This window comes from Harpia harpyja, chromosome Z, assembly GCF_026419915.1.
Source record: "Harpia harpyja isolate bHarHar1 chromosome Z, bHarHar1 primary haplotype, whole genome shotgun sequence".
NCBI lineage: Eukaryota > Metazoa > Chordata > Aves > Accipitriformes > Accipitridae > Harpia > Harpia harpyja.
This window is the reverse complement of record NC_068969.1, coordinates 85,960,146-85,977,932: the sequence shown is the minus strand read 5'-3', so window position 1 is coordinate 85,977,932 and position 17,787 is coordinate 85,960,146. Positions and strand designations below refer to the sequence as shown.

The 17,787-nt window shown below is 42.3% G+C and overlaps 1 protein-coding gene across 3 annotated transcripts in view; it reads left to right on the top strand.

Moving 5' to 3' along the window:
• Positions 1-17,787, top strand: part of RCL1 (RNA terminal phosphate cyclase like 1) — a 33,641-nt gene that overhangs the window by 12,663 nt on the left and 3,191 nt on the right. For 2 of the 3 annotated variants that reach the window (XR_008233619.1, XM_052777991.1), the window contains exons 6-8: positions 215-340; positions 3,851-4,007; positions 10,406-10,509. Coding sequence is in view for 2 of the 3 variants with exons in the window: in XM_052777991.1 (XP_052633951.1) it covers positions 215-340; positions 3,851-4,007; positions 10,406-10,509 (387 nt within the window). In the remaining variant the exon portion in view is untranslated. Of the gene's footprint in view, positions 1-214; positions 341-3,850; positions 4,008-10,405; positions 10,510-15,406; positions 17,782-17,787 lie in introns of those variants that run through there. The other variant, XM_052777990.1, reaches the window with a different exon arrangement.

Sequence of the window (17,787 nt, the reverse complement as noted above, 5' to 3'; positions counted from 1 at the left end):
TGTTCTGCACATGTTCTGTGTACTTCACTTCAACATACATCAGTGAAAAGACTGTAGGAAGCTCTTAGGAAAATGGACCAGTGCTCATGAATGGATGTACAGGACAAAACCACTTTGCTGAAATAATGCATTGGGACCTCTTGGACACTTTTGTCAGTCTCTGGTTTAATTTTCTTTTGTGACCACAATTAAATTTCTTAGCTTGGAAATGTAGATACTCTGTCAGAGTGTCACCACAGATGGCAAACAGAATGGTGGAATCTGCAAGGAGCATCCTGAATAAATTCCTCCCAGACATTTATATCTACACAGATCATATGAAGGGGGTCAGCTCTGGAAAGTGAGTATCCAGTATTCACAGGGAACAGAAATGTAATTCTGCATTTGTTCATCTGTTAGGGTGTTCTGATTTGTAATTTTATTGAATTTTAGACAGTGATCTTCTATTTTGCTGACTTGAAATAAATATTCCTCCTGGGGAAAAAATTGAATGACTCAATTAGATACATTTGTGTCACTGATGGTACAGGGATATAAGTTGTGTGTTTTCTGAAACAAGGAATGTAATACATTGTTACTGCCACTAACAGCAACAGTTTTAAACCTGTTGCTTTGAAGTGAGATTAAGATCAGAGGTGCCATGCTATAGTGTGAAAACCAACATTCGAACTTGACTGTACACCTTCTGATGGAAATGGTAGTATTAAGGATGGGACCAAACTGTTTTAGAAAGTGTTTGAGCTGTATGGGTTGTCTTCTGCTGTAGCATTACATAAATAGCTGAAGGAATGTCCTTTCACATAGCATATATGGCTGGGGGAAGAAGAAGGAAGGAGGGGACATTCAGGAGTGATGGCATTTTGTCTTCCCAAGTAACCGTTATGCATCATAGAACCCTGCTTTCCTGGAGATGGCTGAACACCTGCCTGCCAATGTGAAGGGCTGAATGAATTCCTTGGTTTGCTTTACTTGCACGAGTGTGTTTTGCTTTACCTATTAAACTGTCTATCTCAGCCCAGGAATTTTCTCACTTTTGATTCTATCCCCCCATCCCACTGTGCGGGAAGTGAGTGAGTGGCTGCGTGGTACTTAGTTGCTGGCTGGGGTTAAACCATGACAATGCTCAATCCAAACATGCACATTTTTTTTCACTGTTTCTGCTTTTTGAAACACTACCTTAAAGAAAATTTGTTTGGTTTACAAATCTAAAAATTGTTGACTCACTTATTTTTTCCTCTTTTGCAATCCTTCATCATATTTAATATCCCAGGTAAGTAAGTCTTGTGGCTCCAGACTGTTAACAGTGATCAAAATTGTGAAAACTTTTTTGGGAGCTGTGTGGTTTTGCAGTCTTTTTTTTTTTTTTTTTTTTTTTTTTAATCTGTCTATAAAGTGAAAAAAAATTAATTGGGGCAGCAGCATTACATCTGCTACTTGCATGGCTAGCCTGTGCAGAGGGATTAATAATAGCTTGGGAAGAGGAACTGAATCCCCCTCCACCTTGCTGGTGGATGTGGCTTTCTGATGCTGCTGTGCTGTCACATTCAGCATAAGTATGGCGGCAGTACAATTGCAGTATACGTGATACTAACATTGTGACACTTTGGCAAAGCTTTTTTTATTACCTGGTTCCCAGTGCTTGTGTGTGTGTGTCTTAGCAGGACAAGGAAGGAAAGCAGTATGCCTCATTGTTGGCAGTGCTGCCTCTGGTGAGGACTAGTTCAGCCCACCTGTGCTCAGCCCAAACCAAGCCCTGATTTCAGAATATAAGGCGTTGGACTGTGGACTGTATCCCTTCCACAGTGCCAAAACCTTCAGGAAATACATTATATCTTCTGCCACCTATAATGTGTCTCTAAACAAAAACTTCCCGGTTCTGTTTTGAGCATTTGCAGCAAAAAAGTTTGCCTGTGCAGATGCTTCCTAATACTGTCTGCACATACATGAGGCACTGGATGATTTTAATTTTTATTTAGGCAGATTGACACATGCTACTGAACGCTAACAAAATCTGCCGGGGGTATAGTTATTAAAGGATACTTGTCCAAAAAATAACATCTTTGACACTGTTCTTTTCTTGCTGTGTAGATCTCTCTCTTTCAGAGGAAGGAAAGGAGAAGAGAAACATCTTTCACATACCTTCTGTGTTGTTCAGCAAGTGCAGGCAGTTAAATGTGAGGGGGAACCACTGATATCTTTTTGTTCCTGCCCAACTGAAATGCCTCTGGAGGAACTGTTGTTTTTCTGGCACTGGGAGAGTTTCTGTGTATGGTGTTTGGGGTTGTTTTGTGGGTTGTTGATGTTGGTGACATTCCTTACAGTTTTGAGTCAGTGGGACTATTTTAATTAAGAAGTTGGGTGGTGGAGGCAGCAGGAGCCCAGAACTATGGGAAACCCTCTATGTGGAGTAAAGTTAAGTTAACCTTATTTGAATGGCTAGTTATTGGTGCTTTTCCAGAGCCTATAAATAAGAGGATCTTATGACTATTTTTTTTTGTTACTTACAACCTTCTGATTTCTCAGCAAGCTGTACTCGGCCATCGGTGACTTTGTTGTAGCAAAAGTGTTTCTTAACTCTCACAATACCATTTTGTAGGATCCTAAACTCAAAGGAAAATAGGGTGTTTTGGTTTCTTTCTTCAAATCGTGTGTTCAGAATTCTTACACAGTTGTAATTTGGATGGTATTGAACTCAAAGTGAAAAGAAGCAATTGGAAATACAAGTGTCATGGTTTAACCCCAGCCAGCAACGAAGCACTGCGCAGCTGCTCACTCACTTCTCCCCACTGAATGGGATGGGGGACAGAATCAGGGAAAAACAAGTAAAACTTGTGGGTTGAAATAAGAACAGTTTATAGGACGGAAAGGAAGAAACTGATAACGATAATAATAACAATAATAAAATGACAATATAATAATAATAATAATAATAAAAAATTGGAATATACAGAGCAAGTGATGCACAATGCAATTGCTCACCACCTGCCGACCGATGCCCAGTTAGTTCCCGAGCGGCGATCCACCCAGCCCACTTCTGCCAGTTTAAATACTAGGCATGACTTCACATGGTATGGAATACCCCTTTGGCCAGTTTGGGTCAGCTGCCCTGGCTGTGTCCTCTCCCAACTTCTTGTGCCCCTCCAGCCTTCTTGCTGGCTGGGCACGAGAAGCTGAAAAACCCTTGACCTTAGACTAAACACTGCTTTGCAACAACTGAAAACATCAGTGGGTTATAAACATTCTTCTCATACTAAATTCAAACCCTAACACTTTACCAGCTACTAGAAAGAAAATTAACTCAATCCCAGCCAAAACCAGGACAACAAGTGATGTGGATCAACTTTTTTTTTTTATTCTGTTTGATGCCATGGCTATGATCTAATCTTGCTAAATATTGAAGCTTCCAGGGAAAGAGCTCAGTCCCTCAAGAAAGTTAGTTTTGTTTTTGAATGTTGCAGGGAAGAAACTCCAGATACCTTTGAAATATTCATCAAATGTCAATTAAATAAATGTGAAAGATACTATTTTTTTAGTAGAGGAGGGTATGTCTGAGGCTTGGGTGTTTTATTATTCTTTTTTTCTTTCCAAAGAGTTTGTGCCTGGAATAGCCAGCACGGTGGATTTGGGGCAAGTGGGGTTTGGGGGTTAACTTTTAAATACTGTTGTTAAAGTTTTTTCCAGCGTGAATCAAGTGTGTAGAACAGGACATTTGTCAGCAAGTCCAGATTCCCAATATTGTTCTGGGTGAGGAGCTGTTCATGACTTGAGGAGGAGGTTGGCTGGGAGTAGTTCTTGGCTCACTACTTGATTTTTGTCCTTAAAGCAAATGCACTCTTTCCCTTCCTTTCAGATCACCAGGTTTTGGCATGTGCCTTACTGCAGAAACAATCAATGGCACTATTCTCAGTGCTGAGCTAGCCTCAAACCCTCAGGGCCAGGGAGCAGCTGTGCTTCCCGAGGAACTTGGCCAGAATTGTGCTAAGCTGTTGCTTGAGGAGGTCTACAGGGTAAGTGGTCAATATGCTTTGTGTGTATAGCTGTAAGGGAAGAAGGTGATGACGTATTGGTAAAGGAAGAAGTGGTTTGGGGCACCCTCAGACAGGCTCAGATCCAAATAGAGAAATGATCTGATGCTGCCAGTGTCATCTTCATCCAGGTAAGGAGTGGTTTTGCGTGGTTCCATTAACAGTGTAGTGACTTACTGGGCCATGTTATTTCCCATGTCCAGGAGATGTTACTGTGAATCATAGTAGTGGCAAATTTTTTCTTTTGTTGCTTTCTGTCTGTAACAGAATTCAGTTGGCCTCACATTGGCTGTTATTTCTTTTAATAATGAAGTTGTAATAGAGTCAATGCTCTTAAACTAGTGGTTGGAATGGGGCATTATGAGTGGGAAAACACATGAGGAAGAAGGAGGGGGAAAAAAAAAAGTAGCTAGCCTCAGTGCTGGCCACTTTATGGTGATCATCACAAAGTCAAATATGCTGAGATCTGATGGTATTGAACTCAAAGTGAAAAGAGGCGATTGGCAATACAAGTGTTGTGGTTTAACCCCAGCCAGCAACTAGGCACCACGCAGCCGCTCACTCACTTCCCCCCCACCCATTGGGATGGGGGAGAGAATTGGGAAAAGAAGTAAAACTTGTGGGTTGTGATAAGAATGGTTTAATAGAACAGAAAAGAAGAACCTAATACTGATAATGATAACACTAATAAAATGACAGTAGTAATAATAAAAGGATTGGAATATACAAGTGATGCACAATGCAATTGCTTACCACCCACCGAGCAATGCCCAGTTAGTTCCCGAGCGGTGATTCCCCCGCCCCCCCTCCCCCAGTTTATATACTAGGCATGATGTCACATGGTATGGAATACCCCTTTGGCCAGTTTGGGTCAGCTGCCCTGGCTGTGTCCCCTCCCAACTTCTTGTGCCCCTTCAGCCTTCTTGCTGGCTGGGTATGAGAAGCTGAAAAATCCTTGAATTCGGATAAGGACTGCTTAGCAACAACTGAAAACATCAGTGTGTTATCAACATTCTTTGCATACTGAACCCAAAACATAGCACTATACCAGCTACTAGGAAGACAACTCTATCCCAGCTGAAACCGGAAAAGGCAATTAACATCAGAGTGGTTTCTGATTTAATACCTGCTCCACAAACGTTAGACTAAGTAGCTGTTAGTGTTGACAAAACACGTTTGGCCTTTAGGAGGCAGTCATCTACAAATCGTACTTGCTGTTTTAAGAGAATTGCTCTGAACTGGAATAACCCGATAGGACTTTGCAAAGTATTAAAAATGGCATTAATGAGATTCTGTGTTAGGTGATGTAGTCAATTATAAAAATACTCCTTAACCTCATAAATCACATCCATGCCTGTAATAGATTGTTCATCTGTGCTCATTTTCGTTTCCCTGCTGCAAAAACCCTTCATCTGTCTGAATTACCAACTTGCTCACTTGTTCCAGTCTTCCATTAATATTTTGTCTTTGTTTATTCAGTATATGCACCATGTTGCTAGAGGACTTTCCCTTTCTAGCTCAGGGTTCTTATCTCATAGAAACGCCACAAACAAATATTCTTCCTGGGTACTGTCCAGACACCTTGCATTTGAAAAGTCCAGCATGCATGGAAAATGCAGTCACAACCAGTGACTGAAACATCTGTCTGTTTGTACAGTTATGTAGTGACAGGTAGCTATTTTTATTTGAAAGGTGAATTGTAAAATCTTTCAGCTTCCTCCCCCCAACCCTCCAAAAAAAAAAAAAAAAAGACTTGGTACATTTGTTGCTTTGTGTAAACCTCTTGCAAAACGTCTTCAGGCAGTCAGATGATTGGAGGCATGAAAAATCCAATTTCCACATACTTTTATCAGCAGCAATAGATGTTTTTTTTTCCTTTGAAAACCATCCAGCACTTGACAGATTGAAACTAGTGAGGGAGTTTGTCCAGATATTATACTTTCTTCAGAGTCAGGTGTCAGAGAACTTCTGAAATGAAGAGGGCTGGAGAGGTCTGAACCAGGTAATTTTCTGCTTTAGTGTACTGCAGCCATTTGAATGTGATGAGTCAAATTCTGCAAAGCACCAGGATAGTGAAGATCTTGGGACAACAGAAAAAAACCCCAACATTTTGAGGAGGAAGCAGGGTCAGGCAAGTCTTTGAATGATAAAGTGATAGGCCATGAGGTTTCGGTGTCTTTGAAGACCAGATTCTGAGTGAGGTTGTTAGCTGTGGTCTGCTGTGGTACCGATGGCACTCCTGGAAGGCTATTTTATGTGTGGGCCATTTCAGTGCAAGAGTGACTGACAATTGCTGGGCAGAGTATGGGCTGCTTGCGGTCCTCCGCTGCAGCAGCTCACGGTGGAAAAGTTCTTGTTTGTTAGCATTTTTGGCTATTGTGCTGCTTATCCACTGGAGTGCTCAGTCCTTATTCACTGTTCATTAATTCCCCACTCCCTCTGTCACAGGCAATATGATGGGGTTTGTTCTGTAGTTTTCAGAGTGCACACTTGAATTTATCTATGACACACATGCTCACACAGCTCTAGCCAGGAATTGGGTTCCTGATTGATTGATTTTTTTTTTTTTTTTTTTTTTTTTTAGCTTAGGTCAGTTTGATCTTGCATTGACCCCAGAGAGGATATAAAAACATGTTGTAAAGCATGCAGTGTTTGTTTAGTTTGAAGATACTTTTTTTTTAAGTTTCTTTGTCTAGATAAGATGACTAGTGAAACAGTGAAAATTTGGGAAAGCTGTGAATGCACAGCAAGAATAGGTTGCTCTGAACAGGCACTCTTTAAGTCCCACTCTCTTTACAGGGCTCAAAGGAGAATTTCTCTCCCTGTGTTTAGATCCTCTCTTGATGAGATTTGTTTCTCCATCTGTGTCCTTGCCTGTAGGTACTGTGCTGCAGGCGCCAGGGAGGATTGACCACAAAAGGGCATCCTGGGAGCATTGGACATAATTCTCTGTAGAAGGGTTTTAGCTGTCGGGGTCACCCACAAATCTGCTGGAGTTCATTACTGTTTAAAGGGCCCCAGGGACATCTCTTGAAGTGCTTGCTTACTCCTTGCTATTATCCACCTAGGAAATCTAAGGATTTGAGTCTTGCTAAGTGCTAAATGGTCCCTTTTACTCAGCCTTCAAAAAGAAATGAAAGAGGTCGTACAATTCTTGGAATCAGTGGAGCTTTTTTTATGTATATTTGTTGATGGAAAGATGTCGGAGCTAATTGACTAATAATAAGTGGCACAGTGCTAATGGCAGTGGCACTGAAAGAGAAGGTGTGGAGTGACTGGCTAGCATTGTCTTTACAAATCCATACACAGTTCTTACCTAAGCTTAATTGTAGAAGGCCAATAAGGATTTTCCTCTCGTCTTTGAAAGGCATTGGTTATGGTAGCTTTATATAGCAGGTGACTGGCAGAATGGAAAGGCCTGGAAGAACTGGAAAAGCATTGAATGTTTATATTCCTTGTGATCATGAAAAATAGGCGAGGATGCAATACTTATTTAAGGCTGAGTTCTTTAATGAAGAAAGATCGAGTTGTTAGAGGGGCTTGCGGGGGCAGGAGGGGTAAGGCTGTTTTATTTAGCTAGAGCTAAAATGAGTGAAGCATTTCACTGAAGGCTTAATTTCCAAGAGGGCCTTACATCAGTATGACAAGGCTGTGCTCCATTCTTCTGGGGGGGACAGGGGGAAATGAACCAACGTCTGCACTTCACATAACACATTATTGAGGCATGCAAGTGTGTACACAGGTAAGGGAGGAAATTGTGTGTATGCCAAAATATAATGAAGACTAAATCAAAGCTGCAGTCAAGCTCAGAGAATAATCCTCTTTGAAACACTGTTGTCCAATACCCAGAGTTGTGATATTAGTATGTGCGTGTCAGCTGTGGTATTTCATCTTAGAATCACAGAATGGTTTGGGTTTGAAGGGACCTTAAAGATCATTTAGTTCCAACTCCCCTGCCATGGGCAGGGACACCTTCTACTAGACCAGGTTGCTCAAAGCCCCATCCAACCTGGCCTGGAACACTTCCAGGGATGGGGCATCCACAGCTTCTCTGGGCAACCTGTTGCAGTGCCTCACCACCCTCACAGTGAAGAATTTCTTCCTTACACATCTAATCTAAATCTACCCTCTATTTGTATAACAATATTTCAAAATGGACAGGATTTTAAGTGATATGTGTCTCTAATTGTCACATCCAGCTGGATCTGGCTCTGTTTTCAATGGAAACAATAATGGAGAAACTGCCATAAACTGAGTTAATATGAACTAGAAGCTGCATCCGAGGTTGGTAACAAGCATCAGATATTTTGGAATGCATCTCAGTACTTTGGCTCTGACTTTGCCCATCCCATTTCTCTTGGGAGGGTTGTTTTTGATTTTGAATTCTTGAGTAAGTGGCAGGTGGATTGAGAGAAAAAAGTTGGCCTCCTTCAGCGTGGCATGTCCCTCATTTGACACAAGTTACTGTTCTGTCATCATTAGATTACAAGCAGATCACTTAATTTCCCTGTCTGGCAGCTGACTATATGGGAATGGGCATAACAGCGCATTGTTAGTGCACAACAACAGTAGGGACAACTGACTTACTGCAGCAAGAGAGCTTATGTAAGCAGCTAGGACGTGATAGATGCATCATGTTTTTCTATGTTGTTTAGGATGTGGTTGTCTCCATGCTGATTGAAGCTTTTGTATAAATTTGGTCATAAAAATACATTTTTTATAATGTTTTCAGCTTTAGAAAAACAAAAAAAAAGCTCAGAAAAGGTGAAGTTTTCATCCAAGTGATAAAAAGCATTTTGAATTATTAACCGAACTACAAATACAGAAGTCCTGTGTCAGGAATACTCCTTACCAAACTCTCATCTGATTCTTGTACATGTTTCAGATTGGCAAATATAGCTGGTGAGAGCTGTGGCCCTAGATCGCACCAGCAAATTCTGCAGGTACCATGTTCACTCAAGATACAGCACAATTTTTATTAGTCCCACAGAGAGCATTAGGTTGAGTGCATGAATTTCACTTGGTATGGCAGGTTCACGCAGTTAAAAGGGTGAGGGCTGCTGTAAGAGCATGTTGCTAGGAGTTAAGTCATGGTAGTGAACGTAATGAAGTTGTTTCCTTTCTTGTGGTGTATCATTTGTTGCATGAAGTGCAGAGGCTTTTTCAGAAGAACAGAGCTGAGACTTGTCACACTGAAGCTAGGCTATCTTGAAAATTAAACCTTCAGTAACTCTCCTTGGAAAGGTCCTCCTTTCTGGCCTCTCACTTAGTAAATGTGCTGAGGTTGTCACGTCATTGTGTTTTCTTAATCTATGTAGTCCAAAATTTATTTTGCACCCTCTTGCCTTTTTGGATGGTGTTATCTCTTAAAATGATGACAGGTTACTCATTGCCCACAAAACTGTCAGTTTACCTCGTTAGAGAATTTGGTTTTAAAAGGATGAATTTTTAGTTTTGGTCTCTCCAGAGAACATATTCAGAGGGCATAGCATTAGGCCTGATCCAGCAGGAAACTGTTCACAGGTTTCATGTGGCTGTGGATCAGGGTTGATATGAGGACAGTCTGAAATAATGTTATGACAGATAATTTTTGTATTTTCAATGTGTTTGCATAGTAATAGTTTTGGTAAATTCTGTCTACAGCAGTCTTGACTGGAAGTATCCCTTTTAATTTATGTTCAAGCTTGGTAAACAAAGCAAGCCTTCCAATTCTAATTTACATATGCATCATGGTTAACACCTTCTGCATATAAAACAGTTTACCATGCATGTATGACTTACTACAGTCAAATATGTACAAGAGTATGTGTAGTTCTACATAATTTTATGCATGGCTTTTTCACATAGCAAAAAAAAAAAAAATCTTCCCATTTTAAATATGGGGGGAAAAATGTTTTGCAAATGTTAAACCACAAAAGTTAGCAGCAAGGTCTTAGGTGGATGTGTGTGAAACAACTTTTAACTTGCTGTTTCGTGCCTGCTAACACTGAACTATTTGTCCAAATATAAATTTATAGTTACCATAAAGTGCCACATCTTCAAATGCACATGAACTATAATTCATGCCTGTTTTCAGTTTACTGCAAAGAAATTCTGCAGTGCTTACATTCTGTGATGTTAGAAGAGAACAGGTTGGGAGAGATGGGAGGGATCTTTAATGGGACCTTGTTACTGGGTTTTGTTTTAGTTCTGTTCCTTTCCCACCTGACATGTGAAATTAATGTCATTGTTACAAAACCTAGATTTTTATCTTTTTGGCCTTTGAAAATTGGGAGCAGTAATTCAGCCTTTTTAAGTGTATCTTTCTCCCTCATTACTCTCCTCCCATCCCAATTTCTGGTTTGTACAGAGATTAATTATTAAAACATTTTGGTTTGCAGGGAGGCTGTGTAGATTCAACAAATCAGAGCCTTGCTCTGCTCCTCATGACCCTTGGACAACGGGATGTTTCCAAAGTCCTGTTAGGACCTCTGTCTCCATACACGTAAGTTGTTTTGTTCAGTTCAATTACCCAGTCTTGTTTAATTCACAAGTTTTATTGCACAGCTATTTTGTGTATATGGAAGACTTTGCTCGTGGCTATGAATAGAACAACTTGTATCCATCCTCAAGCGAGACAGGTGGTCTAAGTTACCTAGTGTTTATTTCTTTGTGTTAGAAGATGATTCCTGTACTGTTCTATATTATTCCTGGTTCTGAGAATTGCAGAGATGGGGTTTATTGTTGGTTCTTGGTCTTGGATTGTATGCCTACATCAGTTTGCTTTTTGTTGCCTAGCATACACTACCGTGTTTTCCTAGTGATCTCTCTCTAGCTGTGGCATTAAATGGCATGTTTCAAATGGCTAGCCAAATGCTAAAGCTGTGGTTGTCCACAGGAAGCAGCTTAGGAGTTCAATTCGTGGAGCTATGTGCAGCCCCAAAGCTTTAGCCCTATTGGGCAGCGGACTTCTATCTAATCCTTCAGTCTCGATTTTTATTAAAGCTTTGCGGCTGGCAGTTGTTCAGAGGATAGGAAAAAACTAAGTTTCTTACGTTGCCAGTTGCAACAGGCAGGTTAGGGAGAGGGCATCGAGTATCAAAAATTTCATTTACTCTATCAGACTGACAAGTGATTGACTAGATCACAGTTATACCTAGAGACTGAGCAGTTTTCCTTTAATCAAATGGAGGGAGGGTTGTTTATCTGATAAAGGCATCAAATAATAAGACTATGAACTGTCCTTTTTCAGTTATCATGGTACCGGTGCTGTATACATGAAAGGTACAGTACTGTGATAACTGAAGAATGGTGGTGCCATCACATTGAGAGCTAGAAATTGCCTAACTGCTATTCTCAACCCCTGTTATCTTGGAAACAACATTCATAAGATTTTGAGGGGAAGACAGGGAAGCCTCCCATTGCACAGGGTTAAGGTAAGTATCCATGTGAAAGGCTTACAGAGAGTAGATACTGGTATTTGAAGTGCACAGTTCAAGCATGTGAAACAACCAATCACTTGTCATTGTCCAGTCTTTTTTTGTTTGGTTTTTTTTTTGTTATGAAAATCACGCAAGCGCACTTTTATTTTGTAAGCAGGCTGATTTCACATGGGTGGGTTGTCACTTCTTCCAAGCTAGGAGTGTGTGGCAGGAATGAAGGTCAGGAGCAGACATCCTGAAGCAGCGTGTGTCACTTGAGATCCTAAAATTTGTGATTCTGTGAGAATCTGTGACTCATCAGTCCTGTGAGGATCTATTCAGAGATCACACAGCTCTGTCTGCAGCACCCCTGTGGCCTCACTAAGGCAGCTCATAAAGGGCTGGGAAATTTGGCTCCTGAGCAACTCATTAGATGCCCAGGCTTTGGAAGTAAATTGCAGTACTGTCATGTTCCGCTTCATTGTCCCTTCTTTTCTCTCTTGGGGCTCTGACATCTCTACATTTAACATTTTCACCCTGCAGAAGCTGAAGCTATTTATAAGCCGTGTTATGCTAGAGTGGCTTCCCTGTCTAGCACAATGTAGCATGAATGTGACGGTTCAGTTGGCGGATGAGAGCACTGTGTGGGGACGTGGTGCTTTGGAATACATCCATCAGGAGGAGAAACCGTCTCCCAAGTATTTCCACAGGAGGCATCCTTTGCCCCCACGAATGGCACAGGGCAGGGGGGTGAGGGGTGGGCAGGCAGGCAACACCATGAGCATGGCTGTCCTCAGAGGCACTGGGGACACCAGTCCCAAAAAGACCACTTGGCCTGCGGCCATCTGGATTACTTCCTCTCATCTGATGCTCCAGATCTCACGGAAGTTAAGTGCCTCTCTGTCAAGCTGAGCTTAAAATCAAATGCAGTGTGCTGGCTGTATTGCCACCTGGCAGAGATAGGTCTTGCAGGACAGGTGCGTGCAGGTGAACTGGCGTGAGCCCGGGGTACATGAAGGAGAGCAAAGGGAAAGCTTGAGTGCCCCGGCCCTTGGTTGCACAGAGGTTTAGGGGCTTCAAGGGGAGGGGACAAGGCCAGGTGCAGCCCCCGAGGCGGGCCTGCCTCGGGCAGGGCGCCTCTGCCCGGCCGGGCTGCCGCTTTCGATTGCTGCCCGAGCCCTGCCCGGGGTCGGGGGTGACCGTGCCCGCCCGCACCCAGACCCTCGACCGGTCGTCTCCCTCCTCCCCACCCGCTGCCCCTCGGGCCGGGGCCGGGGCCGGGGCCGGGGCCGGGGCCCGCAGGCAGCGCGGCGCCCCCTGGCGGCCCGCGCGTCCGGGCACTGGCCGCAGGTTGCGGCCGGCAGCTGCCGGTCAGGCCTGGCTCCTCCCGGGCAGCGGCCGGGGAACGTCCCCGGCGGGACGCGGGGCAGCAATACCGGGGCCGCCGGCGCTGCCAGACTGTGTCCTGCGCTTGTCTCGGGGTAGTCGAACCAAGAAGGTGTTGCTGGCGCGCAGGTCTGTTCTTGCACTGATCCACGAGTTGGTCACTTTGCCCTGACAGTGAGCTAAGACGTGTGAAGTGGTTGTGTACCTTTTGGTGTTGCTTCTGGGAAAAGATAGCACTTAGGTAAACGGACTTTTTTTTTTTTTTTGGTAGTCCGATTGTTCTTTATTTGAAAGCCACTGGCTCTGAGGAAACCTCCAGTGTGGCTCATGTAGCTGTCCCTGGGCCTGAGGAAAAGTGTTCAGCTCTGCCTTGTTCTTGCCTGACCACACAGTCTAAACTTCCTGCAAAATAAAACTTCTCTGTACATGTATGTTTGGTGCAGCCTCCACTATTAATTTGAGGTGCAAACCTTCCCACACGCGACCCATATCAACCTCAAGCTAATACAAACCTGCTTTCTGCTGCACTTCTGTCACATACCCCTGACCTCCCCCCATCTTGTTTGCCTGTTTCCAGGGCTCTTACCACTTGTGCTTCTACTGCTGCAAGTCAGAGCTGGACTCTCTCTGCTCCAAAATTCTCCCCCAACATCCCCAGGCAGCCCCCCCTGCACTCCCGCTCATGGCTGTGGCAAAGCTCTCTTGCTTTTTCTCACTCTGCCTTTATTCAAAAGGGAGAATTAGAGAAGCGTGGTAGCCTACATATGTGCAAAGAGAGGTACAGGCTGAACTGATCCCACCAACATGTTGCAGAATTTGCTGATCAGTTTTTAGGATTTTTCCCTGAGCATCTGGCTCGCATGCTGCCTCTGGCATTTGTACAGTTTATTCGGTGCCCTCCTTGCAGTTCAGCATGCTGATCCTGCTGTTTTGGGCTTGGCTGCTTTCCTGTCAGAGTGCCAGAGCTCTGGGAAAGGACCCAGCTAAGGAGAAGGCTGGTACAGAGCTTGTTGCCTGTCAGCTTTACTGAAGCATTTGTGCCAGCATATGCCCATTTGCATATTATAGCAGCAACCAGAAACTTTGCAGCTGGGGAGACATGGAAGAAAAGGTGCTTTTCACTGTTAATCCATTTGAGAGATGAGAGAGCTGGTATCCATGCTAAGGCCTGTTACCAGCCCAGGAAGGTGAGGTAGAAAGGTATAAATGGGGAGCCATGTGCCCACATTCACGCTGCAGAGATGTTCAGCTGACTGCCCCAGGGATAACTCAGATCTTGGTAAGCACAGAACAGTACAGGTAACAGCAGCCTCTCTTTGTCTGGCTCCTACTGTTTCCCTCCTCTCCCCATGCACATACCTGAGCCCAGGAGCAGCAGCTTGCCCTACTGAAGTGGATAAGGCAATTCTTGCTCCTGCAACTTCTGTTGTGCATATTTACAATTTCTGTGAATAGGAGCTGCCAGGAGGTTTTCAGAGGCCTCATGGTGTTGCAGTGGGGACAGTCCTACCCTCTTGGTCTCCTGGTTCCCATTTTCTGGGTACTTTCTCTTGATTTGGTATAATGATGTAAGTGTGATTAGCTTGCTATTATGCTCTCAGCATGTAGAGCAGAGACTTTTTCCAGATTGCCAGCCAAACAAATGTGTGGACTTGATGTGCACATTCCCTTTCTTTAAAGGTTAAACTTAACCTAAGAAGGGCACATACCAGTTGCTGCAGGAGATTAAACCTTAGCTCAAGACTGCAGACTTGCTTGTGGCCATGACTGGAAGAGACCAGACTTCCGTCAGGAGCTATTGCCAATTTTGTATTTGTAGCCTTTTGGTGTAATTGCTTGTTCCCTGTTTTGGGTAAGCCCATAGGAATGTTTTCTTGGCTGTTTTTGTTTTGTTTGGGGGTTTTTTTTATACTTTTCAGTAGTTTTTCCTGTCACTTGCCCTCCAGTCAGTGTGCGTTTAGGAGCATTGTGTCTGTTTAGTCTTTTCGTGCCTCTCATTCTAAAGTGATGAAAGGAAAATTACTTTTTTTTTCTTTTTTCTGAAAATGAGAGAAAACAGGAAGAATTCTGAGACTGAATGTGATTCTAATGAAACATTTCACTAAGAAGTGGACAAGTTAGTAATAAAAATCAAACACATGCTTTAGGATCTGATGTCTCTCTTCTTAAAGTATGCACCCAAGGCCAAGCTCTTTGGCTGTCCCTGTTTATCTTTTATTTCTGCTTTAAACTTTGGGGTGGGGGGAGTACCACAGGTTGGAATGGGTTTCCTATGGCCCTAATGGAGAGTCAGCATCATAAGGAAGTGACCTTGCCTGGCTACATCTCTTCTTTCTCCTTTCTTTCTTCTTCCCTCAACATTTTGTCTTGCCATGTTAGCAGGCATTCTTTCTCTCTGCTTATACAGAGAGTGCAGTGGTTTCAGTAGGGGTCACTAGCCACCTCTACAACACAAGTGAGAAGAATGTTTGGAGCCTGTAGGCTTGTTGCTCTGTACTAAGCAATATATTCATGTTCTGTTCACTGTCCGCGTTAGTACATACTGCTAATGGGCTTTCTGTTTTGTTTCTTAAACACTTGTTTTCTCTCCCTCAGAATTGAGTTTCTGCGACACTTGAGAAGCTTCTTCCAGACCATGTTTAAAATTGAAACAAAGACCCCTGAGGAAGAGCACATGGGTGGGGAGAAAGTCTTAATGACGTGTGTTGGCATTGGATTTTCCAACCTTAGCAAAACTATAAGATAAGAAACATCTGCAGACTTCGTGAAATGGGGTGACAGAAACCGCTGCAAAGATCTGATAAAACCTGCCTTTCCCTGTGCTTATTCTGGCACAGGGAAGCCAGTGATGATTCCAGTGCAGAGGAACCCAAGCTTGCTGCATGTAAACAATATAGCTGACTTTAGGCTATTTAGACCTGTGCTGTTTATAAATGCAATGCCAGTATTCTGTGCTGCATGGAATGGCTGGCTGGAGTCTCAGCTGGCTTGGGACTCTTTGCACTGTATTCCACTGCATGGGACACAAGTGCCTCTTATGTCCCTGCGCCCTCAAGCTTTAATGCAGTGGATGCTCTAGTTTTGTGTATCTACAGACTTCACTCTTAGCTTTTTCTGAAAGGTTTAGATAGAAAGGGAAAACAAGATTGACCAAAACAAGCTTTGCAGTGCAAAACAAATGATGACAACAGAAATATTAGATTCTTGACGTAATCGCAGAGACAATATTGGCATGGAAATAAAAGTAAAGGTGTGACGATAATTTTTTGTTCATACATTGCATGTGAATAGAATTTGTCAAATGCTTCACTCCTGCTTATGTTGACTAAATTACAGTTTCATAGGAGGAAAGAAAATACCCATCTTTTAATCTTCCTTAATGTTAGAATACTGCAGAAGAGATCACAACCTATACTGACTTGTTTTAGCCTCCTCTGCAAAGATGGGCATGGGAGGAGAAAACTCCTTGACAGTTTTTGACTTATCACATATATTCTTTTTAGGTTTGTTTGGCATGCCACACACTGCAGTTCACAATTAGTTGTGAAAGGTAGCAAAAAAAGCTGTAGGCTTTGAGGGAGAAAAATTTATTCAGTTATGCCATCGCATTTTGTGCAGCTGCTCCCTTTTGAAAAAAGGGATAATGGTGTATGGGCGCTGCTTGGATTGACAGGTGCAAAAAGCTTCTACCAGGATATAAATATTTACCCAAGAAAGGCTTTTGGTAGATTCCAGGCAAACCTGCTGAAGTTAATGCTGAACTCCTGACACAAGGAAAGAACTTTATACTTGACTTCAGACTACACTCAGTGCATCTGGAGTAAAAAAAAAACCATGTCAAAAGCTGGTATATATAGAGAGCAAATACTAGTGACTGTGTTATAATGGTCTTACAAACTTTATCTGATGCCACCGTAAAGTGGGCATTACCTCTGTAATATGAAAAATGTATTTTGTACCCAAAAGGACTTTGACAAAAAGTTAGGTATTTGATTAGTGTTTTATTAACTATTGCAGGCTGTGTGAGTCATTTTTGTACTGTACTTTGTTCTTGTTGCAATCTGTCTAAACATGTTTTGGAAAAATAAAGTATTTTTTCCTAAATAAGGTTTTATTTCCCTTTAAAACAAAACAAACAGCAACCAAAAAAAAAACCCCCAGAAACCTTTTTCCCAGCCCTATAAGTTGGCATTTCAAAAGATAAATGGCTATTTTGAACTGATACATCAAAAGAACAGCTGTGGGTGTTGCCAGAATGAAAGGTGGGATGAAGGGAGAGGGCAAGGAGGCTCTTACAATTTAATAGCTTTCCAAAATTTGATTTGCAGCTAAGGAAACCCTAAATAAAACAGTAGAATGTGAAATAAAATTATTTTACTATATTTTTTTGAATTTAAAGTTACATTAGGAAAAAAGTATGTGGACAAGGAAGAATTTACCTTGCTCCCTGCTGTCACCTATGCAATGAAAAAGCTAGAAACTCTCCAAATTAAAATTACCCTAAATACAGGGAGCCAGTGATCCAAAAGGTGAAATGTACAAGCTGAGATTAATAGCCACTAGAATTAAAATATAAAGCTTACGCTAATTAAAGATACAAGTTTGTAGTACAGCTCTGATTTCTAAAACTGGCCTAAGTAAAAATTTGGAAGTATTGTCACAACTTCAAAAATCAAAAGCTTTATTTTTAAACTTTTAAAGCTCTTAACTTTGAAGCTGTGACAGCTTTTCCAAGTGTTCCAGTTTCACCAAACATAGAGAAACGTGTTGCCCAGGTAGCAGATTCTTTAGCAATAGAGTAATTATGTCGTAAAATTACCCATGCTTAAGTAAAGCTCAGTGTTAAAGTTAGACTGCTAACACTTAGCCCTGCTGCAAATTGCATAGCTCTACAGCACAACGCTTGCTATGACTCAGAATTGCTTATCACTTTACAGAGAAAAAGATATGTGTATGAAAGGACTATGTTTTTCCAG